This window comes from Pollachius pollachius, assembly GCF_949987615.1.
Source record: "Pollachius pollachius genome assembly, chromosome: 6".
Classification (NCBI taxonomy): Eukaryota; Metazoa; Chordata; class Actinopteri; order Gadiformes; family Gadidae; genus Pollachius; species Pollachius pollachius.
The window spans coordinates 13,792,115-13,818,721 of NC_136939.1; the positions used below are offsets into that span (position 1 = coordinate 13,792,115).

General features: G+C 45.1%; 1 protein-coding gene across 2 annotated transcripts in view; it reads left to right on the plus strand.

Moving 5' to 3' along the window:
• The window catches only part of zbtb16a (zinc finger and BTB domain containing 16a), a gene marked incomplete at its 3' end in the record, with an annotated part of 101,205 nt that overhangs the window by 43,762 nt on the left and 30,836 nt on the right, over positions 1 to 26,607 (plus strand). For both annotated transcript variants that reach the window (XM_079738564.1, XM_079738565.1), the window contains exon 4: positions 18,593 to 18,679. In XM_079738564.1, coding sequence (XP_079594690.1) covers positions 18,593 to 18,679 — 87 coding nt within the window. The remainder of the gene's footprint in view (positions 1 to 18,592; positions 18,680 to 26,607) is intronic.

Genomic DNA, 26,607 nt, shown 5'->3' on the forward strand with positions numbered 1-26,607 from the left:
TCTCCCAAGTGTTTAGTTATTCTCATGTGCATTTTCCTTTTTCACATGCGCACGCATACACACAGGCACACACACAAGACAGGCAGACATACACAAAAGTCTGTAAGGGAAGAGAGTGGGAATGGCCCCGGAAGCCTAAATTAAGGACCGGCTTGGTTCCTGATTCATTTCCCATCGGAACCTCGCACTCCTATACACACACACACTCACACGCACACGCACGCACACTAACCCGCTCCTCCACGTCCTGTTAATACTTCCCCTGAGCCGTTAATGTTTGGTATGTGACGGCGCTGGAGGTGGGATACCACAGGGGTCAGACAGAGGTACACAGAGCTGCACAGACGGACAGGCAGTCAGGCAGGCAGCCGGACAGGTGCAGGATAACAGGGTGCTCGGAGTGATTAGGGCTGGATGGCGCTGCATACTGTTTACAGTAAAGCCCCTCTTGCTGTCACACACAGTTGATTAATATTTCCCCCGAGTCGAGATAAGAAACGATGCAGACGTGTGTGTGTGTGTGTGTGTTTGTGTGTGTGTGTGTGTGTGTGTGTGTGTGTGTGTGTGTGTGTGTGTGTTGGGGGAGGGGCGCTTCAGTGGAAGTGGAGACTGAACTAGTGCACTCTTTGCGGAGGAACCCGATGTTCTCTCACCTGCGGGCGGCTTCTCAGAAACACTGTGTTTCGAAACAAGCAGAGCTGTACACAGCGTGCTGGGTGGTTGGGGGGTCGGGCAGTCTAGGTGATTGTGACCCTAACTGGCCGAGTGTACTCAGCCAAGTGTCTGGAGGGAGACACATTCTGCCTGGGGTGGAGTATTTATATATTTCTTTATTTTTCTCTTTTTTTATACTATTGGCCTAATGCCTGTGATTGCTTGTGTACAAAACCTGCCCGCTAGCAAATATTGTTCTTGTAAATACTACAACTTGAAGCCAAACCTGTGTGTTTTTGTAATACCCAGTATAATAACCCGATAAAATATATAAACATAGATTATCAGTAAAAGCAAAGTCCAAATCATTAATCCACCCCAAAAAGGCCACTTCAAAAAGTTAACATGACAATCCATTGAATCAATTCCTACGATCATATTAATTTCTTGGTGTTTATGATTTTCTTTACATTTGATGTAAAAGCTGCTATCCAGGCCCTGATTCCTCCTATCCTAAAGACAAGTAATCTTGGTGGCAACTAGGAGTTGTTCAGGCTTTAACAAAGGATTTGGAGGGATGGAAGGAAACTAATAATGACGCTGTGATTAAAAAGTGTATTATATGATGGAGCTGAATCTGAACATCAGTCTGGCCTTGGCTTGGCAGCCATTCACTTCCTAATATGGCTGCAGCCTTATGTTGCTCAGAAAACTCCAGCCAATCAGAGTGACGCTCGTGCTCTCTTCACTCTTGCTGAATCCGATTGGATGTAAAGCAAAAACATATTCTAAACTAGGTTATTTTTTTTAGATTGTTATTCAGTCTTTTTTGGAAAAATACTGTTTTCATTGCTACAGTTTCCTTGGGCATCTCCATCACTATTTTAAATCGGCAGACTGCGGCGCTCTTTTTTTCGTCATGAACTGAAACTCCCTCCCCAGAGCGCTGAGTGGACCAAGCATTTCTTTTCTTTTTTTCCGGGAAAGGCTTTCAACCGGATCGAGGCCAGACCGATCTGAAGAGAGAAATAGAATGTGAAACTAAGTCTGGGAAATGAAAAGGTCTCATATGTGATAATCAGTCCATTTAAATTTATAGTCGGTGGATGCTCGCTGTACTTAGAATAATGTTGTGCTATAGATATAGAGATATGCTTTCATACAATGAACACAGTCAAATTTAAATGAATTGTATATTTTAAATATACATCTTTTATAAATATCTTTTAGAGACGTATTTGTTCAAATGCCATAAAACATTCTTGGATCTCACAGGTTTGGGATTCGGGTTGGATAAATAGGAATTGCTTTAGTTATAGAGAAATTATCACATAATGCCCACAAATACAGTTTTTCTCAAAAAGAGTTAATCATTTTGTCGAAACTCCACAAATTCTTCTCAAAACTGTTTTTATTCCACCAAACAGTAAACACAGCTATCAAATGAATATATCTTAGAGAGCATCAATTAAACACTGGTGTGATCAATTAAAACACTTCCATCAAAATACTATTTACATATGTTTTGGCTTTATGAGGCCACGTTACATATTCCAATGTATAAAATTGTTTACTGTAGAAATAGCTTTCTATTTTAAAGTTGCAATTAGGTGGTACATATAGCATAAAGACTTTTGCCATATTGCAATACAATACTGTGAATATATCATATAAATATTGCATTGACACAATCGTATCAGTATAGGATACAATGCATATTTGTCTATCCAATGAGCTCCAATGGGCTAAACTCACAACCCCAGCTTCCCCGAGTTATATTGTACATAGTTGATACTGCAACATTGTTCTGACAATACACCAATGTTACCTATTTTGGAAAATAACAGTACATTAATTGCACTGATAAGTAAAATGAAAAACACTACAGTAAGAAAATGTTTAGACTGTCTTTCGCGGGAGTACAATAATTTAGCAAAGCAAATATTTACTTATTTGTTACTGTAATACAGTAAAATGTTCAGCTGAACTGACTGCATAAAAAGCTTTTCGTAGGCCAACAAAAACTAAAAATAAGAATATAAATGAGGTGAAACAGATCTACATGTAAATCAGTCTGTATCCCACCTCCGATCCTGATCAGGCCATAGGACCATATCTTCAACACAGTAGAGCTCAGCTGAGGCCTCTTTAATGCTCTGACACATGATTGAAGTGTTTTGCAAGTTGAGTTTGAACAGGTGAGAAGTGAGTTAGACTTATTGGTAATTAGTTGTGCGTTTTGAAGCCCAGTATTTCCAGGTGAAGCAAGTGTGCTAAATGATGAGATTTGTGCTTAGAGTTTTGCAAAAATGTGAGTAAAATGTGGTAAATAATGTTTAGATAAAAAAGTTAATGAATAAATCTATAATATATATAATCAAATGGATTAAACTAATACTACTAATACTTCTAAAAAAATATGTTATATTATCCAAAAACATACATTCTTTGTTGTGGTACTTTTTATTTGTTCTGTACTTTTTATTTGTTCTGTCATTTTAATTTCTTTTCTTTCAGAGGACATTAAAACAAACCCGTATCTGATGTGCAGAGAGAGGGGGATGAAGCCCAGGCAGATCCTTCTCTTTCTGAAGTGTTGTCCTATTGCAGCTTTAAATCCCTCTGGTTGCTTAGTAGCCAGCGCTACTCTAATGGTTGTGATTTGGTATTCTGCTCTGGTGCCAGGTGTTATTTTTACAGACGAGACAAAGTGTTTTGATGGAGGGTGATTGCTGAAACGCCTGTGTCTACCAGACTGTTTTTTCTTTCCTTCTTTTTGACAGAGCGAGAGACGGACAGAGAGAAGGAGGGAGCGCGCGTGCGAGAGAGAGAGAGAGAGATAGTATTTTATGGCCACTCCCAGTACAGTACATAGTGTGCCTTCTGCTCAAAAACAAGAACACAGTCCATTGGCTTTTGGTTTCTCTAAATCATGCTCCCCAACCCCTCCTTTCTGCAGCTTTGTTGTCACAGAGAGAAAGAGGAGCGAGAGCGAGAGAGGGACACGGAGCGAAAGACAAAGCTAGAAACAGACAGAGAGAGAAAGAGAGAGACATAGAAAGCAAGAGAGAGAGAGACTGGTTACGTCTGTGCATGTGTTTGTTTGATGTGTCTGCTGCTGTAGATTAAGGGACGAAAGGGCCAATTATTGCCAGGCACCGCCACTTCGTTTGCTCGAGTGGAGATGTGAGTGATACAGTAGAAAAACATTGTAGACGTGTTTTCTGTCTGTATGGGTGTGAATGCCTCTTCTTTGTAGAGTTAAAATAGGCAACAGTCTAGGGTTCTTAAGGGGGATCAGGTGGAATAATTTGGATCTGGTCTCATGGCATCACAAAATTCTCTCTCTCTCTCTCTCTGTATGTCTCTGTCACTTTGTGTGTGTGTGTGTGTGTGTGTGTGTGTGTGTGTGTGTGTGAGAGAGAATGTGTTGGCATGCGTGCATCACAAACATCAGCGAGAAGTAGTACGAAGGCTGAGAACGTGTGTGCCAATCAGATGCAATGTGAGACCTACTTTCCCATGGCCTCGGCCAATCACAAGTGTGATATAAATATGGAAGTTATTACAGACTTGGAATAGCTCACTCCAAAATGGCAGTGGCATACTGTAGGGCAACAATCTCATTGAGCTGGGTTGAGGAGGAACCAGATAACCGAGGAACCAGGAACCAGATAACCGAAAGTATGCCATAACTATACTATAACTTTAACACACTACAATACCATTATCATGCGTGTTCTTAGTGGGTCACAAAACGGAGGCTCCTGGCCCCATAATGTGCGCCCAACAATAAGAGGTAGTTGGTATAGGAGGTGGGTAGGCTGAGGGGTCTGGTTGGGAGAGGAGGAGGCTAAATTTAAATAGTAATTGGCCGACTTCCACAAGCTTGCGGGCATTTTAATGAGTCATAATAACTTCATTTAAAACCAGCTGAGCACAAAATAGATTGGAGAGGAGCCTGTGGCTAGTATGGATTTGTATTCTTGTGTGTGTGTGTGTGTGTGTGTGCCTGCGCAAATGTACAAATGTGTCGGGCTACACACAAACACACACACACACACACACACACACACACACACACACACACACACACACACACACACACACACACACACACACACACACACACACACACACACACACACACACACACACACACATTCATGCAATGCACCATTGCATCGGGACATGTATTCAGGCCATGAGCTGTTTGTGTGAGGCCATATTTCATTCAGATGTTTCATTTAGGATGTGAATGTTGGTAGTTCAATAGGACACCAATGTCTACAACAAATTAATTAGAGACTACAAGTTCGTAAATGAGTAACCTGATTTCACCCACTTTAAACGCTTAAATTGATCCAAGTTACAACATTTTTATGTTTTAAACCTTTTAAAATGGTAAATATAAAAATCGAATAAGAAATGGATATATTTGAAGACTTATTAATTATGCCCACAGCTGGGGGAAGATATAGAATGAATTATTGTAAATTGATGCAATAAATTCAAGAAATCAGAACCAAATATCAGCCCCTAGTTTTTTTTAATCACAGGGTTCCGTGACACCAATTTCCAGGGCAAATCAATGCTTGAAGTTTCCGTCTAGTATTTGTGCAATTTCATATCCTCTGCTTTTTTGCAATTTTTTATCATCAGTGTTGCATCAGTTTTTCTTTAGTAGCCAAACTCACTCCCATTTCCCTTTCTCTTCTACTTTGGGACATTCTTTTATCACCAGAGAACTCTCAAAAACTCAGAAGACGTCGACGAGTGAGGGGGAAAAAAAGTGAAAAACTCCTAATCAAGTCACGCAATATTTTACATCAATGAGCGGTATTGTTAGCAACATCTATGCACAACAATACCCGGTCTCAGGCGGCATAAACGGGAAAGATTAGGCCGTCGCCATCCAGACAGGAGACTGGCTGACCCACTTAGTGCAAAGTGAAAGCACCGTCTCGCATCTGAATTAAAATTCTCCAGTATTAAGCCAGGCGGCCAAACATTGTTCTCCCGCCATTGTTGTTTAAAATACTTTTTTAGCCGGCGATTAGATTTCTGCAGCCACTTTCCTTCATTCCTGAAATCAAATCCTGGTATGTGCTGCCTGTAACAAAACAAGACACAAGTTTGGAGTTAATCCAATTGGGATTTTTATCATTGCATTGCAGTAGTACGCAGTAGGTGTGTGTGTGTGTGTGTGTGTGTGTGTGTGTGTGTGTGTGTGTGTGTGTGTGTGTGTGTGTGTGTGTGTGTGTGAGTGAGATTGTAGAAAACCATGCAGTTGTCCATCACTTCTCCCCGGAACAATCCTCTTCATTGTGTTTGGCGGCGGCCACAGGGATTCACTGCAGGAGTAATGCAACGCTGTGTTTTATTGCGCTGTTGGTATGTTAATGGAATCCCAATGTCAAACCAGCAGGCAACGAGCACACACACACACACACACACACAGCATCGCCTTGTTTTGTGTCTGTGTTTTAATCGGTTTATCCTAACCTCCAAGCATGCGACATACGTCAGTTGAAATAAGAGATAAATAATAGAAAAAATGAGTGTGTACAGTACAGACATAATCCAGAATCCTAGCATGATAGCTATACACGCCTGATGGAAAGCAAACCCCCTAGCATTTAACTCTGCCAATATTTCCTAAAACCTTTTTACTGCCTAATTCATCTGTTTGCCATTGGGTTTCCAAGTGCTTTTGTTTGCTCTTGTGGCTGCAATGCTATTTATTTATCTAGTTATATAATCTTCAGAAACTTTTATTTCACTTTTATTTCCTTATTTAGACTTTGTAAACTATCAAGGGGGGAAAAGCCCCAAATAAAGAAAGCATTTTTTTTTCTTTTCCGGGGTGACATAAATCCAAGAGAAAAGTAAATATTCTCTTAGGCACAACCTTTTATTGCATTTTGTAAATTGGCCAATAGCTCTGGGAAAAATAAACGTTTAGATCAATTTTGTAACGGAGATTAGAGAGCTATGAATCCCATTTATGGAAGGGCTCCCTATTGAAATACGCTTTGAAACTTTATTTTTATTTTTTTGGGGCAGGGGGTGGATGGGGAGCGTTGGAGAGTGAATCAACCTGACTAGGCCCGGATCTGCCGACAGGAGGGAGGGAGGGAGGGAGGGAGAGAGGATGATAGGGAGCGAGAGAGAGGGAGAGAAAGAGAGAGAGAATCTGGAAGTGGCCAGGATGTACAAGGATTGCTTTTATTTAGTTAATTCCACAGGGTGGTGGGCATTAAAGCAAAAACGCATGGATATTGTGTTAAAACACAACAAGGCTAGTTGCCCCTGAATACTAATTTGTTTGTTTTTAGATGAGGGGAAAGACTCTTTCAGTCTGGATTTAAACAGACTAGCTTTCCCCCTCAGGCCCCCGTGAATTGTTCTGTGGAAGAGTGATGGAATGGAAGAGGGTGTTAGTCAGCCAGGGATTTCATAATAAAGATTGTTAAGACAGTGCAGATTCCTCCTTTTCTTTATTTATTTTTATCCATCGCCTGCATCATCAGGCCAATACACTATTCTGTTTGTATTCACAATTTACACTGTGATTATTATTTTTATTACAAAAATTGATATGTTCGAGTAGTGTTTAATGTTTGGTTTATCAATCCTTCTTATTAATATCCACATTGGTGTAACCGAGAAAGGAAACGATATAAATACAACAGGAGAGACGGGACGAACCCACTGAACCGTGCAATCACAGTTTGGCCTATTTCTGCCTCAGCTGATCCTACGTTCACACATGCACACTGACACACACACCCACAGTCATGCACACATAGCCACATGCACATGACCCCCCTCCCCTGCACACACACTTTACACACATACTCCAAACACTTCCATACTTGGCTGCCTGCCAAGTGCTGTGTTAACTCCACAGCATACGTTTTGCAATGTCTATATCTAGGTGTGTGTGTGTGTGTGTGTGTGTGTGTGTGTGTGTGTGTGTGTGTGTGTGTGTGTGTGTGTGTGTGTGTGTGTGTGTGTGGGGGGGGGGGGGGTTAGCATGCTGTAGCAACAGATTTTGCAATGGGTTGTCAGAGCAGTTAACTGTAGAATATTTTCAAATGCATACCAGGAACCCTAGGAAGAAGAACAAGATCTATTGATGATTGTATACATTGGTCGATAAATGATTAGTCTGGTTGGGAAAAAAGTTTTCACAGAATACATGAACGGTGCCGTCTTTTCAAAATATGGTTAAGATGATGTTTTTGATGACATTCCATAAAGAAAAATATATAGATATAGAAATACATGAATCAATAAATACTACAAAAGTAATAGACCTGAATGGGGGAAAAAAGACTTTCGGATCATGCATGTGTCATTTGGCAAACACTGAAAGAAATGATGACTGTGTGTTTGCTGGTGTTTCATCCTCTTAATAGCACACCTCTTTAAAACGTTGTCCATAATTGATACTATTCCTCGTTTGAAGCCTGCACTTGTTAACTTTTGATACCACCGTCGTTTTATGAGAAATTCCAGGGTTCCGCTTTCCAGTTGTGCGAGAAATAAACAAGTATTAAATCGATGCACCTGATTGCAGTTAAGATCGAAGAAAATAAACTGCATATTTCAGGCATTTCCTCTCTGCTGACGGGTTAGCCAGTTGGCTGTCCCGTCAGCTCCAGATGCAGTCGCATGACTCCCCGCACCGGCATGTGGTTTAACTTTTCCATTCTCAGAGTTCAGTTCCCGCTCTGATCCCAATAGTTGTTTACAACAAACAACTTGGAGTGAGTAGGCCTATTGCAGGCACTGTAGTAACAGCAGCCAAACATGCACATGGCTTATTCCCTAAGACCTAACAAAAGTCCATTAGTTGTGATAGGTTCACAGAACTTGAAAAACATAATTCTATTCCCTCCAAAACTTACATCACGTTGCATCATCCCAAGTTCTGAGGGGCTTGAACTTTTCTAAAGATCCTAAAGGTGAATTCTCCTGGTTTTTCTTTCTCTTTTCCGGCGGTATTCTTATAGTCCCGGTGTGTCGGAGCCTTTTCTCCCATCCCCCCCCCACACACACACACACACACACACACACACACACACACACACACACACACACACACACACCTACTTTGGCCCTGCAACTGCAGCCTTAATAAACCCACCACTGCCTTTGACAATGTGTTACTTGAAAGCAGGAAATAATGGGCCCTAAACACTGAATCTTTACAGGTTATTGACCTGTGGAGGAACAGGAACGTTGGGGGGAGGCCAGAGGCATAGCGGGGAGCACAGGCTAAACGCACACAAGTTCCATTTCATGTATCTTTTTCTATGCGTGTCACTCACTGGTTCTTTTACTGTACCACATACGCCCCCCCTAAAAAAACCTATCAAACATGGGAACAGAGGAAGACTATTGGAGTGCGACCGAGGGACCTTGAAGGGCGCAATAGGAAGGGAAACGGATTATCATGATTATTATTCTCGTTGATGGGCAGACGCAGCAGCATCGTGTGCATTTCTGGGCCTTTGTTGCACCGGTCTTTTAACCACATAGCCTTTAGCATATACAGTAAAATAACAATGGGGGGGGGGGCGGGTATTTAATGTGCTGCGTTCAGCCAGATGGGTTCTGGTGTGCTCACCTTTATCTAGTAAATCCTGACCACCACCACCACCACTACCTCCACACACCCCCTGCCCCACTCTCTTTAAACTATAAATGCATTTACAGCACTGTAAAACGGGGATGTCTATGGCCACATTCCCAGCAGATGGCTCGGCAACGGCCCTGCACCGGCTGCAGGGGTGAGGGTTCAAAGCCCGGTCACAATTTTAAGTATCCGTGATACCCGTTTATTCCCGTATTTTCTTTTTAGTTGTTCTCTTTCCCCCTGATTGAGTTTGCGGTGTTTCTCGACAGTTTAAGTCTCGTCTTGTGTTGCAACATTTTTTGCGGAGGGGCTTTTTTCTCTTCTTTTCTTCTCTTTTTTTTTCTTTCTTGAATGCTGCGCGAGCCTTTTGGCAAGGTGTTTGGCGTGCACATGTCGCTGCACAGCTTTGATGGCACACACACAACGTCTGTATCGGAGTGTGTTTATCTCTGATTTGAATGCCCCTACGGCGCCAGGAGGGCCCGAAAGAGTTGGCAAAGCAGCACAGAAGACAATAGGAGAGAGTGAGACATCCTCAGCACAGCTCCGCCTGCTCTGTACCATAACATTCAGTTTCTCTATCTTTTATGCTTGTTTGCGTGGCTCTTTTTTGGACAATGGTTTCTGTTTCGAGAACTTCACGGCTAACTTAGACGGACAGACATCAATGGAATCTCAAGCTGCGTTTTACATTTGGAAGATGTTTCTATGAATCATGGAAACGTTTCAATCAGAATTATATGTGATGCAATGTAGCCTGTCAGAACCACCAAGCTTAGAAGTTGAGGCCCCAGACTGAACGGCTGCTGGAGCGTTTCTGGTTTTGTTTCACGAGGAAGTTACACAAGGAAATGTCCTGATTAGTCAGGCTGCCTAAGGTGATGAGGTAGGCTATACTAATAATAAAAACAATGCTTCGTTGGCATAATGCTTCTCCGTCGTCTCTTTCGTGGGCATTTCATCTGCGTCTTTTCTTTCTTGTGCGGATGGGAACCGTTGTGGGGGGAACGTGTTTTTATCTCGCTCGGATGAACACTCGCATCTTTAGTCCTGTGATGCGTATTTCACGCACGGTTGAGGTTGAGCCCTTAGAAGAACAGACTTGGACAGACTTGTAGAAGTTTTGCAACAAATCCCACCGACCTCAGTCTGCTTCAGAGCCTCGGCGGCTGTACAGCCAAAGCCCAAACACATGGCACCTTTCACCTTCCAGATGCATGTGTGTGTATATGTGTATGTGTGTTTGGGTGGTAGGGGGGCGTTGGTCTGGAAAGCCGATTGAAGCAGAGGGTTGCCTCGAAACATTTGGTCAGTGTCTGGCCTTCTGTGAGTTTACGTGTGTGAGAGTGAGTGTGTTAAGTGGGGTTGGTTTGTCTGGCCCTTGTGGGGCTAGGAGGGAGGTGGGTTTGGCTTGGTGCTGTGTTGCACCCCTGCTTTGAAAAAACATTGACACGAGTCTAGGGACAACTTCTTCATATCTGCAGGTCCTGATCGCTCCTGATAGTTGCGTGGGGCATGTAAGATAGAGGATAAAATATATATGATCAATGTTGTTGGATACCGTCTTCGTCGTCAGGGCTCAACGATAAGCCTGATCTTGATCGCACAGGCAGGGGTTATAGTTCAGCGCAGAGCTGCAGCTCTGTGTATTAGATCTGATGAGGCAGCTCTGACGAAGGGGAAATAACATTGAGTAAGTTCACATTGTTTTGGTGGGCGAATCATTTGCACGCAGTATGTGGGTATGATGGAGAGAGATATAGAACTGTGTAAAAAAGAAAAAGTCAAAAAATAGATAAGATGAGCTCCATGTCCCGACTGAACAGATGGAACAGAGTTTTTGTGCACTTGAGCACTAGAAGAAGAGGAAGAAAAAAATGTATCAAAGAAGCGATGATACCTCAAAAGACGAGTGAGGCTTTCATGTGAACTCATCCATTTTGAACCGGAATTCAATTTAGTGTGTGTGTGTGTGTGTGTGTGTGTGTGTGTGTGTGTGTGTGTGTGTGTGTGTGTGTGTGTGTGTGTGTGTGTGTGTGTGAAGCCTTTCATGATGCCGCGCGTTTATGCGGAGCGAGTCAATATTTGTCTGCTTTGCCGCCTCCCCAGACATCCTTTGGAGCAACAGACTGCAAAGCTGTCAAAAGCGACCTGAATATTCTGTCTTTATCTGCTCCCTTGCTGCCCGCGCCCGCACAAAACACACTCCCAGACACACACCCACGCGGTTGCACAGGATCCTCGCTCCTGTAGATTGTTGTTGTGGGTGTGTTTGTGCAAGCGCCTGCACACATGTCTTGTCTGTTGCCTCGCTGCCTTGACCGCGTGTGTTGTGTAAGCGAGCGACCTCTTTGCTGTCATGGAAAGTACTGAATATGATCGCGCACATGAGACTTGTATATAGTGTCTATGTCTCTCGCTGTTGTTAACTCTGTTATTTGGGATCTCTTTTTTTAAAATAAATCACTAGAGTGTGTGTGTGTGGTTGTTTGGGTATGTATGTGTATGTGTGTGTTTGTATGTTTGTCTGGGTGTGTTTGTATGAGCGAGCGAGCGCGCGTGTGTGTATGTGTGTGTGTGTGTGTGTGTGTGTGTGTGTGTGTTTGTATGAGCGAGCATGTGTGTGTTTGTATGAGTCCACGTCTGTGTGTGTGTGTGTGTGTTTGTATGAGCGAGCATGTGTGTGTTTGTATGAGTCCACGTCTGTGTGTGTGTAGGTGTGTTTGTGTGTGTTCCCGGGACAGTGTACACCTACTTGAGCACAGGGAACAGGGAGTACCGGGGCCACAGCCCTTTTCATTTTTTTCTAGTTGGAAGCCTCTGTGGCTGTTGTGCCACTGATAAGAGGCTGGTGAGGTCCGGGGGGGAGGGGGGAGAGAGAGAGATAAAATGAGAGAGAGACATGAGAAAAATGAGAGAGAGAGAGAGATGGAGAGAGACAGAACAGAAAGAGAGAGCTGGACTGAAAATGAGACCGAGGCAGAGACAGACAAAGGGAGGGACAGTGAGGGAGGGAAAGGGAAGGAAGGATGGGCTGAGGGAGGGAGGGAGGGAGGGAGGGAGGGAGGGAGAGTGGTGTCTACTTGTGTGCCAGTTCTTTTTGTTTTTTAAGGTGGGTACTGTCTTATGTAACCTAGTTATGTAGCTCAGCAAACAGCCAAAAAGGTTGTTGTTGTGGTGTCCTTGCTTGTCCCCCTGACTGGGCTTCTTACACACTGTTATCTCTGCTCTCTCTTTCCTCTCTTTAATATTTCCTCTTCTTCCCTTCCCCTTTCTTTTCTATTTTTCTGTCCTGGAACATTGTCATGTTGTTGAGTTATTATTCATATTTTTTATCTGATAATTGTCAACAAAATGGCGGCACTGTTTCTGATGCCAATTCTGCTTGCCAGTGTAATAATTGTCCACAGACTGTTTTGGTCAAAACAATCCGTTGTTTTTCAATCATATTGTACAAAGGAGAAGCTGTGTATTCCAAGAAAGATTAGACACCAGAAACACGGTTACTGTTTTTCAACATTATTCCATACAGTTCCCAAAAACAAATGAGAATCAGAAGATATCTGTCAATATCTGTACCCCGCATGAGGTATATATATATATATATATATATATAGATGTAAGGAAAACATTTTTGTAAATAATGATCAAGTGTATCCATATTCTTCCAGCAAGTTCCCTGCACAAAAACATTCTTAACCAAAGGTCGTTTTTCAGGAATATAAAATGAAGGTTCTACTTTCTTTTTTATTCTACAGACTCGGGAAGGAGATTTCTGTTTGTATGTGTGACTCGTATCATTGGAATGCAACGCAGCAAACATTAGAATTCCTTTAAAAGGCTCTTACATAGAGGCGGTATTCAAATATCAGAACAAAACAAATAGAGCAATTATCTTTGTGTCGGATGGGGGGGGAGAACGTACACTGTTGAATGGGATGTGGTTTCTCAATGGGTCCTTTATGAGATCACATCAGCCGACACGGAGTGTGTGTGTGTGTGTGTGTGTGTGTGTGTGGTTTTGTGTAGGGTAATGATTGTTTGTCTCTAAGAATTTGGACAGATAGTTGAGGGGGGTTTGTCTGTTGGTAGTCATTTTATTTATCCTGGTACTTTGTGTTGAAATGGATGGTAACCATGCAATTACGACTAAATACAATGTATTTTCGGACCCGATCTGTAACTTGGTCTTATTAAATTTGCAACTGCAACATAAAAAGTTAATATAATATAACATAATATTGTCCATGCTGGTGAAGGCTGTTTATTCTACTGAGATAGCAAGAACGGGCATAGCTCGTTCTGGCGGGACACTTAAGTCATGCGCCCCCTATCAGCTGACCGCTAACTCTGGCTAATCAAACGCACGTAGAATGATAGGCTGTCAATCTAAAGACCTTCCATCTCAAACACACAATCTGCAAAGTGAAGTGTACCCCCACCACTACCCCAGCCTCCACCTGCTCTGGTTCTGCTCTGTATTGCATTTAACCTACACAATAGGTTGAGATATCGGATGTACCCAATTGGGGATTGTGTAGTGCTCCCTGTTGTCAAAGGTTGACAGAATTTGACAACAGGGAGCATTATGCAATGTTTGTATGCTGTTGGTATTCTGTATCTAACATCTGTATCTCATGCTTTAAATCCGACTGCAATGAGCACCAGAAAAGAGTGGAACCATACCGCCAAACTCAATTGTAATACCATTTCATGCAATAAATGGTTCAATCCAAGACATGAGTGATTCCTGAAAGAAAATAATTAAAGTAAATCCACGTCTTTTGAAAGCGTTTTTCAGTGCTTTCAGCCTTGCGCTATTAGGAATCCCAATCCCAATGATTACATGTTTCCAAGTATCTTGGCACATGCAAGGAAAGGGACATAGGGAGGTTGGTGCATAAAAGACAAGAAGCAAGGAGAGGGCTAGAGGCTATAGATAATTCCCATATCCTAAAGTAATATGAGACGTTGTACTTCTCACTTTGGATAATGTATAGGCCATCTCTGATTGCAGGGATGGCCTATACATTATCATTACATTACAGAGTTAAAATGTTATATTCGGAAACCTACACAGGATGTCACACGGTTTTGCTTTCCTCCTCTCGACAAACCATCGAGACTATGCTTACTCGACGCCTCGCGGGCAGACCTATATATTCTGACGGGGGGAAGTGAAAATGGAAAACAGCCTTCATGACATTTGGCACCTGACCTACACACGCACACACTCTTGACAGGCTCTTAAGATGTTATGTCAACTAAGGGCTGAATCTGTCGCAACGTGATGGATAACTGGTAGTCAGCAGCACAGGCGGAGGAAAATGAACTGCCGTTATTGCAGCCACTTCCTGCCGCCACCACCGCTCTGATGTATTTCCTGCTTTTGCACGATGTCTTACACCACTTTCGCGTGTCAAATTTTTTTCAGAATTGTTTATTATTTACGAATTGGGGTTGCACCTAGAAACGCCATTCATTATCGTGTTCACCACTTCCTTAGCGACCTATGTTTTGCAGGAAAGATTTCACATAGCACGATTTGTACAGTATGTGTGCAAACATATTGGGGTTGGAACTAGAAACGGCATACATCCTCGTGTTAACCACTTCCTCAGCATCCTCTTTAGGCAGGCACTTGGACATCCATGCTCGTGGGGGTGGGTGTGTGTGTGCGTGAGGGTGTGTGTGGGTCTGCAAGGGTGTGTGTGTGTCTGTGAGGGTGTGTGTGTGTGCGTGTCTGCGAGGGAGTGCGCGGACGCCTGGAAAAGAGTTACTGTTCACGTAAATTAGGAGCCTTTGCCGTCCTCCTCCCTGCCACCCGCCTCCACTCTTACTTCCTAAACTAACAAGTTCCCCTGCTCGCGGCCAAAGCGACAGGCCGCAGGATTTATCACTTTAATTTGGTCACCCCGACCTCCTGCACCCCACCAAGCCTTCAGCTCGGCTGGCAACGGCCTCTCACTGGGTGGCTGCTCCGTTGCGTCAAAAACACCAGACAACACGACCGAAAACAAGAAGTTTGAAGGCGATGACCTTCGGTAAGTTAGGGCGCCACACGCCTCTGGGCGGGGGGGAGGCCGGGCGGGGGGCCTCTTTATTTCAAGGGCGATTTATGTCCTCAATGCAAGCCCGGGGCCCATCGCTTCACACCAAAGTCCCATTGCAGGCCCGCTTATTTATCACGTGGCGCGCCGGCGGCTTTGAGGTGTCCGTAAAGACTCATGGGTACAGTGTCGCTGGCCGCTCCTCTCTCCCACACATGGAGGTTTGATCCGCCTGTTGCGTCGTCGTGTCCACATGACTTATGATCATTTACCAAAAATGGCATTGTCTTACTATTTGGAGAAAGTGAATAGTCATCCCTGAAATATGATATGGGAATATCAATATTGCGGTATTTGTTAAAAAATCAATCTTTGAAATCGCCTAGCCCTACAACCAACATGTTATGAATCTTGATATCGTCTCCGTCTCTTTTTCTGTCTCTCACTCGTTTTAATGAACTGTACATGAATACAACTAGTAGCAGTTTTCAATATCTGTCGCTCTTGCATGCACCAAAAAGGCGGTATTTATATACAATTCTATCAACAGCATAATGTCAAAGTAACAATGATAATGCTGAAGATAACAAATTATTCCAACAGTCAACAACCTCCTCACCAAACACGTTGAGCTAGAGAACAGCAGTTACATTAAAGCTGGCAGACAAGTTGCACACTCACAGGGCCGTGTGTGTATGTGTGTGTGTGTGTGTGTGTGTGTGTGTGTGTGTGTGTGTGTGTGTGTGTTCATTCTATAACCTGTTGCATAAGCACTCAACTGGCAAGCACACTGTCATGTACAGCCTGCGTGTCATTTCTGCTTCTGGTAGAGCAAGCTCAATACAGTGCAGCTCGTTCCCCACTGGTTCTGTGGTTGCAACACTCCTTCCTTCCTACTTGGATTTTTTTTTCCATCCAAGAATTTACTTCCTTGTTTCATTGTGTGCTTTCTGTAATCTTTCTCACACTAGCTCTCTTGCTTTTTCGGGCTCGGTCTCTCTTCCTTTCAAAGTCAAATGAGCTCTACAGCTATCGACAGAAAAATCGTATGTTGCCAAAGAAAACATCAATGTAGGTGATTCAAGTATTATTTACTGGAAAACAAGAAAAGAGATTAAGTATAACAATAAAACAATGTAGAAAAAGATGTGAGGAGGAGTGGAGGAAAGGCAGATTATCCACTTCATCGGGCCTATTCTTTGAGTTGTTGTTTTTTAATAACAAAGCATAAGTAAATTGAATATATCTCCACAAGTGTGCGGGTTATGATAGCCCTGTAGACCTGGGTAATTATTGAATGCCAATTAAGTGAAGTCCAGCAAAAATATTGAGGTTTTAGTAGAGGTAGGTTAGGTAAAATCTGGAAAATGGAAGATGTCTTGAGAACCCAATGCTTCTTATTGTGTTTGGGGTTGGAATTTTCTTTTTTTTGTTAGCTAAAAATGGTTATGATAAACTTAAAGTTGAGAATCAAATCTTTCTAGTGGTGTGCCACATGCCTTGCTTTCTCATGGGTTGAATTGCCCTTCAACATCTTGCATTTGGGAGGGAGTGGCTTTACCCGGATACGGGCCATTTTGGGATGAAGAGGTTAAGAGGGAGTAACTATATTAGGGGCTTTTAGGTCAACACAGTATTTTCTCATGGTAAATGTTACATTTTACTCTGGTCAGAGAGTGTATTTTGGACAAGAACTTGGATTTTATATTCCATATTTGCTGCACTGTAGCAGTAAATGTCGTTCTGACTCCCCCTTGTTCTGTGGGGCAGAGTTGATGAAGCCTGTCCTCTCCAGGCCGTTAGTGCTGCCTGTGTCTCTCGGTCTCTATGACCAGGCTGCGGTAGCTGAGTCTGCACACAATTAGTTCTTCCTCTATTTCAGTACATGGTGGTCAAATTGTCTGCCGATGTGTACTGTCTGGGGAGAGCCAAATAACATGGAAGTTTGCGTACATTTTTTTTTGTAAAAGATCCAATAGTCCAGCAGTCCAATTGCTAATTAATTCATATTTTTCTTGAGCTATAATTTGGCTGGGCCAGTTTGTGTGAGGGCTGTCCAGAGGCTCCTAAGAGGAGGCGAGTCTCAGGAATAGCTGGTTTAGAGGACTCCTCTATTTGTTCGCCTCCTGGCAATGGAGGGCTTAATAATCGTAGGATTTGGGCCAACTGGCATTTAAGCGTAATGGAATTTTATTGCTCTTTTTTTTTTAATGTTATTTAAAAGGGGAAATCTGCCATATTCGGCTCGGCATCCTTCGTTGGGGGTGTTCCTCTACTGATGAGAATTGTCATACTAATCCCAGCATGCAGGGCTCTGATTGCCAGAGGACCCAACAGTACCATAAAGTAGAATTGGTTAGATTATGGATTTTTATATTTTGAGCGATGTTGGAATAGATACATCCGTAAGTAAACCGTAAGTAGGCATGAAAAGCCCTTCTTCCCCCCTCCGAGATCACTGATGGCCAGGTTGAAGTTCCCTGTCAAAGTGATCATTTTTACATATACTAGTATGTTTTTGACTGTCAGCCCAGAAATGACCTATATTGTTTTTCCTGACATCTGGGTATCTTTTATAGAAGCCCATGATTCTGCTCTTATCCAGGTAAACTGTCAGGGCCCAGGTCTGCCAGAAGGTTTGCTGAATCTCTAATTGCTGTTGTAAGGTTTCTTAGATGGGGAGAGCACCATAACATCATCTGCAAACGGTAGACGTTTGCAGATGTCCGTGTCCGAAAGAGGGAGACCAGGTGTACATGATTGTTTCAAAGATCTTGCCAATTCTCACTCTCTCTCTCTCTCTCTATCACTCTCTCTCCTTGATTTCTTCTTTTGTAACCCTCTTAACACTGTGCCAAGAATAAACCAAGCTTTGGAGAGATTTCTCTGTGCTTCCAACAGAACAGGCACATGCACATACCCACATCTGTCCTTCTGCCGGGCTGTTTATATGAATACTGTATAACGTCCTTTGATGCTCTTTCCGAAACACTGTGTACTGCGACAGTCACAAACAAACATTAACAAGATTGAAGGGTTCCAAGTTATATTTGTCTATTTTACTGATCACATGTTTAGTAACACTGCCAATCTTTGCAATGCATGCCTGAAATGCTTTTGTCTGTTACTCCTTTTAATTTCCAATTAATATATAAAAACTGGCAGTATAGGCTGGTGTGTGTGTCGTGTATGGAGGATTTATTAACATTAACGTCTTGTGTGTGTTTCTGTCCTCGTCCAGCTGGGGAGAAGGCCATCGTGTGTGATCAGTGTGGCGCCCAGTTCCAGACCGAAGAATCCCTGGAGTCTCATCGGCATATACATACCGGTAGGAACACACACACACACACACACACGCACACAATACACATGCCCAATTCCACAGGGAGTCATAAAACCAAAACATAGCAAAACACATGCATAAGCACACACACACACACACACCATGACCATGCACACATGTTGAAAGCACTTGTGCACACATGTGCAGGCTCTGACAGAGGGATACATGCACTACATACATGTCAACATGTTATTCCAGAGGTTGACAAATGCACGTGTTGTGCAAAACATGTTGTACAACAGCACCGTGTGTGTCAGACAAACCCACTGGTCCTCCACCGTCCACAGCTACTATATGCATCGCTTCTTTCCCTCTGCGGAAGTGAAGGAATACCACAGCGTTTCCTCCTGGGTTTACTGTCTCCTGCTTTAGGAAAAAGACGTGTGCGCACGTGCTTGTGTGTGTGTGTGTGTGTGGGTGTGTGTGCATAGGCTTGTGTGTGGGTGTGTGTGTGCGCACATGCTAGTTTTGTGTGTGTGTGTGTGTGTGTGTGCACATGCCTGTGTGTTTGCTCACATGCCCGTGTGTGTGTGTGTGCATGAGACCCAAGTAGCGCGGCTGCTACATGACGTCAGCAGTGCTCACAGGCACCACGTGTCGCCACATATTTAGCGTAATGCATGTATGCGTGTGCCACGGCCTCCCCACATGTGCTCTGGTGAGTGACATAACGCTGGCGCGCTGCCAGCCCCACTGCTGTTCCCTTGTTTAACCCTGCGCCCAACATGGTCGTCAGATTACTACCAGATTGTAGCGCCAGCAAAGAAAAGGGGAGAAAAAAATTAAGACAGTGACCGAAAGCTTTGAGACTACACACGTGTAACTCTACCCCGGCCCCCCCACCACGCCATCCACACACACACGCCACACAAGAATACAAGCCTACATACACACACACCTGAATCCCCGTAATGTATTTCTTCCTTAATTTCAAGGTTAGCTTTTTTTTTTTTTTTACAAATGCACATACACACACACAAGCATATATCGTAATTACATACACACTTTGTACTTGACACGGTAATGCAGTTTGCTGGAAGATTATTCCTCTCTCACACACACACACACACACACACACACACACACACACACACTGGGACCTAGAGGTATGGGAGGAAAGGGTTAAATGAGGCTAATGATCCAGCAGCCATAACAGCAGGGGAAAAAAAGGGAGAACGCTAAATATAGAACAGACCCCAGTCTGGTCTGGAAGTGTGTGTGTGTGTGTGTGTGTGTGTGTGTGTGTGTGTGTGTGTGTGTGTGTGTGTGTGTGTGTGTGTGTGTAAGGTCTTCCATTCTGACTAATGCAACAGCAGTGCCCACGAGGGGGGGAAAAGTTGCCATTACATCTTTCAGAGCTTTCATGTAGAAATCTGCTGAACAAACGCTGTTGCAAGGTCAACAATTCCGCTAGAAAGAGCTTACTTTAACATATGTAATTTCAAGGCCTGATTTTGCATGCTTAAATATATATATATATATATATATATATATATATATATATATATATATATATATATATATATATATATATATATATATAGCTATAGATCTAGAAATAGAATAGCCAGTTAAATCTCCAGAGCACTAAAGGGTTTTGTGGTGTCTGCTTTCCGGTCATGCCTCATCTTATCTGTTGACAATATTTGGCCTGGCTACCACGTTTACTGGGGTGATGAAGCCTCATGTTTCCTTTCTGAATGGCTGCTATTGTGACATAGTCAACCGGTAGGTTGAAACAACTGCTCTCTCTATCTCTCTCTTTCTCTTTCTCTTTCTCCCTCTTCCTCGATCTCTCTCCCTCTCACTCGATCTCTCTCCCTCTTTCTTTCTTTCTCCCTCTCTCACTGATTTTCTCTCTCTATCTGTCCCTCATGCTCTTCTCTCTCTATCTGCCCCTCATGCTCTTCTCTCTCTCTCTGTCTCTCTGTGTCTCTGTCTGTCTCTCTGTTTCTCTCTCTCCGTGTCTCTCTCACTGTGTGTCTCTCTCTCACTGTCTCTCTCTCTCTATCTCTCTTTCTCTCCCTCTCTCACTGTGTCTCTTTGTCTCGTTCTTTCATGCTCTCCCTGCTGCTGTTTTTTCCGCACGTAGAGTAGAGGGGTGTTTATCTGTAAGCAAGGAGCAGCAGATCTTCGAGGTGTGCGTGTCTGCGCACATGTGTGTATATGTACGTTTGCCTGTGTGCGGGTGTGCGTTTTTGCATGTGCGTTTGTGCGTGCGTTTCCATGTACCCACGTCCGTGCAAAGCAGCTGCATGTGGTTTGCTGTTTATCCCCCAGTCCCTGCGAATTCATCTCACTTGGCAACACACACACACGCACGCACAAACAGAAACACACACACACGCGCACACACACACGGCTTCTGAAGAATCTCATCACCAGGCTGTGTTTTAGACGTTGGATTGCTTAATGTTTCCGTCAATGTGCCGCGTGTCCTCATCGCAGCACATGCTCAGAGCGCTCCAGACGCACCAGCTCAAGCTGCATTCACTTATTGAGACTCAACCACAGGATGGTGTTTCGGTTTATTTTTATTTTTTCATAATTTTGATGCGTGTGGGAATGGAATTCCTCTGGAATTTAAACACCAGGATACTTCATCTCAATAGGGGGGTGTTCAGGAGGGGTCTTTATTCCAGGGTTTGCTGTATAATCAGTGGTCTCTCTCCCTCTCTCTCTCTCTCTCTCTCTCTCTCTCTCTCTCCCCTGATTTATTTGTTTGAGTTGTTTGTATTCATTTGAGATAAATATTATTTGTTAAAAATGTAAAAAAAATATCTCAAACTGTCTCCCTCTTTCTCTCTTTCTGTGTGTCGCTCACGGTGTTTCTTCCTCACGCTCTCCTGGACGTAAGTGTACTCAGTGTGACTTGGGCCTCAGAGTAAACAACTCTCCTTTCTCAAGCCACAACTAGTTTGGTTGGAGAGAGAGATATAGACAGAGAAAGAGAGGGGGACGGAGAAGAGAGTCCAGAACAGTCTGTCTTTGTCTGTCCATCCACATGCCCAACGGTTTCTATGCATGTGGCTGTAGAAATATTCACGCTGGTGGTCTCACAATCAGTCTATGCAAACACCACAAAACTACACACACATGCACACACACACACACAGCTTCTGAAGAATCTCTTCACGTGTATATACACAGACACGCTATGTATACACACACTCAAGGAATCTGTGGTGTCACTCAGTAAAATGAGGACAAGGCGGTCGCGACTGCACAAGGGGTCACGTCAAAAGTGTCGATCGTCTCAATCACATTAGGCCAGCGCTGGCATCTGTTTAGCATTTAGCTAATTGTGATGTTATTAAGTTGTCAGTGAGCATTAGCTTGGCGATAAGCAAAGCAAATATTCTCCCCCCCCTTTGCAGCAGCCCTGAAGCGCGCACACACACTCACACACACAGACACACACCCAAAAACACACACTCACACAAACACACACAGGCGAGCACTCAGTGTGCACTCAAATTCAAAATGCAAACAGACGCACACAGCAAAGCACCGCAAGTTTTGGGGGAGCGGTTTGCCATTTGACCCCTCCATCAGCCTGCGCCTCCTCCTCCTCCTCCTCCTCCTCCTCTTCCTCCTCCCCCTGGTTAGTCTGGTAGTGTAAACAAAGGTAGTGTGCGTACGTGTGCCTTTTTTTGCTACGGTTCTTAGTTTATTTAGAAACAAACATTTAATCCCAAAAATAAAAGGAAAAAGTAAAGGTAGTTGTTGAAGCTGTCTCCAAGGTCAGCGTCGGCATGGCGGCGTGGACGGGAGTGGCCGCCGTAGGGCCTGCCAATGCACCGATTAGGTTACGGTGGTAGCTGGCCGGCCCTCCCGGTGAAACCCATCTCATTCACCAGACGAGTGAAAGCACAACAATGCACCAACCACACACAGACAGGAAAGACAAGATGGGTTTAAAAGGATCTGCTTTCAACAAATATTTTCTACAAAATGAAACGACCTCAAATGACGAGTGATCCTGGAATATAGCAAACAAAAACGATACTTAGGACTGCTACTGGAATCTGAGGTCCCAAATATATGCTTGGGTCTCCCACTGGACTCTGAGGTCACAGATGTGTGTGTGTGTGTATATATATATATATACACACACGAACATACGCACCGACAGAGTTGCATAACTTGATCCAGCCCTTTAGCTCCCTCGCTCTCTCCCCCCCGCCCCTTTCCTCCCGTCACCTCCCCTCACCTGCTCTCGTCCCTCCTAACGAGCAGCAGTGGGCCGTGGCACTATCAGTGGCCAAATTAAATCAAGAGCTAGCTCCTCGACAGTCACTTCTTCTTGTGCTACTTCCCCATCTCTTTTCTCTCACCACCTACTCTTCTCTGATCCGCTCCCCCCCCCCCCCCCCCCCACAACCCTGGATAAGATCTAAATGAGTTTTTCCAGCTGTAGCAAGATGCTGCCCCGGTCTGATGGATGCAATGTAGGAAGTCTCTGTTTGTGTGATCCTAGCGCCGCCAACCAGTGTTTGTGTTAGGGCTCCGTGTGAAATACAGCGACGCACAAAGGAATGTAGGAAAACAAATAGATTTAGTTATTATCAAGAAGGATGGGAAGACAGAGACGGATCACCTACCAGAACGGCTCTGTGCTGACACAAAGGAAACAAGGGGATGAATTTGAACATTTTCATTTTAAGATTCAGGCCACAGCAGCGATAAGCTCAGGGACAATATTTATATTAACTCCATATAGGCGGGCCCTCCCCTCTCCTCTCTCCCCCTCCCCTCCATTGTACCCCACTTAGATGGGACCCGGTGGCATCCATGGTGCAGTATAATGCTGCAGGGCCCCCGCCACAGAGGGTGGGCAGGGAACACACACAAACACACACACACACACACACACACACACACACTCGGTGGACGAGGAGACAGCCCTTCTTTTGAAAGATGAAGCGTCGGGTGGTGTTTGGTGGGGGGCGTCTCGAGCAACAAATTGGGATGTCCGCTCATGAGGGTGTGTGTGTGTGTGTGTGCGCGGGGAGAATCCCTGTTTGGAAAGCATTCCTCCATGGATCAGGGCGAGCCTGTGAAAGGATGCCTGGCAGCCAGGGCGACCGGTGTGAAATGCTGCCGTGCGGGGATGAGTCGGCCTGTGTGTTGAGGAGGGATGATGGGCTGAGTGTGTGAGTTTGAGTCTGTGTGTGTGTGTGTGTGTGTTGTCAAGGGTTTTTGATTGGGTTGTGTTAGGGTTGGATTATAGACTCCCAGAGGGCTTAGCGATTCACAGGGCCATAAAATGGAAGATCAGCAGCAGGGCCGCCATGGCAGAGCCCTGTATAAAACCACCAGATCACCACCAGCACCACCACCTCCACCACCACCTCCACCACCACCACCTCCACCACCACCACCACCACCACCACCACCACCACCACCACCACCTCCACCACCACCACCACCACCACCACCAGCCCCTCCAGCACCACCACCACCACCACCACCACCACCACACCTCCTCCTCCATCACCACCACCACCACCACCACCACACCTCCTCCTCCATCACCACCACCACCACCACCTCCACACCTCCTCCTCCACCACCACCACCACCACCATCTTCCTCCCACCACCATCTTCATCCCCTCCACCACCACCACCACCACACCTCCTCCTCCATCACCACCACCACCACCACCTCCACACCTCCTCCTCCACCACCACCACCTCCACACCTCCTCCTCCACCACCACCACCTTCATCCCCTCCACCACCACCACCACCTCCACACCTCCTCCTCCACCACCACCACCTCCACACCTCCTCCTCCACCACCACCACCTTCATCCCCTCCACCACCACCACCACCTCCACACCTCCTCCTCCTCTACCACCACCACCACCACCTTCCTCCAACCATCACCTTCATCCCCTCCTCCATCAGCACCACAACCTTTAACACCTCCTCCTCCACCACCACACCCCCCCACCCCACCTCCCTCCAGTACAACCCCGACTACTTCCTCCACAACCCCAACCACCACCACCTCCACCACCACGTCCTCCCATCAACAGAATCAGCTCCACCACAACAAGCCAAAGCCCGGGTCACAATGCAAGCCCTGCTGAGAGCACCCTCCTCGGGCTGGACCCCCCCCGAAGGAGGACGGACGGGGCAAAAATAATCCAAATTAAACACGGAGGGGAGACATGGGAGAATACATGAAAGACAGGGAGTGGAGGAGCGGGCGTGGGTAAAGGGGGACTTTGGTGTGTGTGGAGGGGGGGGGGGGGGGGTCCTTTGACAACCAAGGAAGAGAAAAGTCCTTGTTACGCAACTGGAGTTATCTTTTAGGACTGGCATTTTAACCTTGACTTGCCAAGGACAGCACTGGCCGAAAATTGACATTAGCGAGAGAGGGGACAGAGGATGGGAGGGAGGGAGAGAGAGGTGGGGGGAGGGAGAGAGAGGTGGGGGGGGGGAGGAGAGAGGGAGGGAGAGAGAGGTGGGGGGGGAGAGAGAGGGAGGGAGAGAGAGGTGGGGGGGAGAGAAAGAGAGAGAGAGAGAGAGGGGGAGAGAGAGAGAGGGGGAGAGAGAGAGAGAGAGAGAGAGAGAGCGCGCTCTTTGGAACATCGGGCGGGCGTCAACATGGTCCAGGCTCTTTTGTCAACAGCCCTATTTGAAGTAAATCTTCCCTGGGTAATTAGATCAGAGGCTGTTTGTGGACATCTTAGGAGAGCACATTCGCTTTTAAAACAGCAACGCACGACGGCCCTTTTAATTTACAGTGCAAATACCTTTCGATTAACGTGGAAGACATGGCTGGGAGCAGAGGGGTGAGGCAGACGAGGGGGGAGAGAGGAGTAGGCTCAGGGTGGCTGGGTGGGGGGCGATGAAAGAGGGGGTGACAATGGGAGGGTTTTATTTTCTTTTCTCTCCTTTCTTCCTTTTTGTTTGTCTCCTGAAAGCGGGGAAGAGGTTTTGAGCACCTCCACCGTGTCCCTTAATTGTGAAGCAAGGAGATTAGTGCGGCTGCTTCCAACCTTTCACCCCAAACAAAGGAGCCATCAGATCCAGTTGCCTAGTGACACAGGGCTTTACACACCAGGGGATTTTTTTTCTTTTTTTTCCCTCTCCCTTTGCTTTCCCCCCAAAACAGTGCTGGCTTTAGCTACCTGCGGTCTGTCTCCAGGGTGAAAAAAAAAAAAAAACTCACCCCTCCTGGCCTCAGTGGCTTGTACAGTGTGGTTTTTGCGCGAGCCATTTCTTTCCTGTTCGTCTTGCCCGCCTGGCCCTTTAACGGCAGCGGCGGCGGAAGCGGCGGCGCTGTCACGCTAATGAAAACGGCCCTCCCATTCCCTCGGCCTTCGGTCCGTCTCCCTCTGACTCGCGAATAAAAGTTAATGTTCCCGCTGCACTGCAGTGACATTCAGGACTCCGTTTAGCCATGAAGGAACACTAGCAGGTATTGAGCTAGGTGGAGCGCGGCCCGGCGCCCGGTACAGGGCCCGTTACGTGGCCCCGCCGCTCAATCAAAGAGCACTTAGTGGTGTCATATTGATTGTAGCGGCTTAACCCCCTTCACTTGCCAATGGGCTTCTTTTTGGCAGCCTTCCCAAAGACACTTGCCACAATGGCCCACGTCTCCAACCAGAGTTTATAAGCTACTCTTGTGTTCCATATATAGCATCGCGGGGCAGAGAGTAAAGTGGTGGCGGTCAAATTGAACAAAGCAACATGAAGATGAAGATGGTCGAAGGAATTGCGACCTTGCATTCTTTATGTTGATACTCTTTCTTTCAGGGCAAATGCACATTTATTCCATGTATAATAGAGTAGTAATATCTAAAGGCATATGAGTTCAATCTAAGTTTCCAGGACTTGCCGCAACTGTTTCCAGACTGTATGAGAGGCCCCCTGCGTGTGCACTAGTTCGAGAC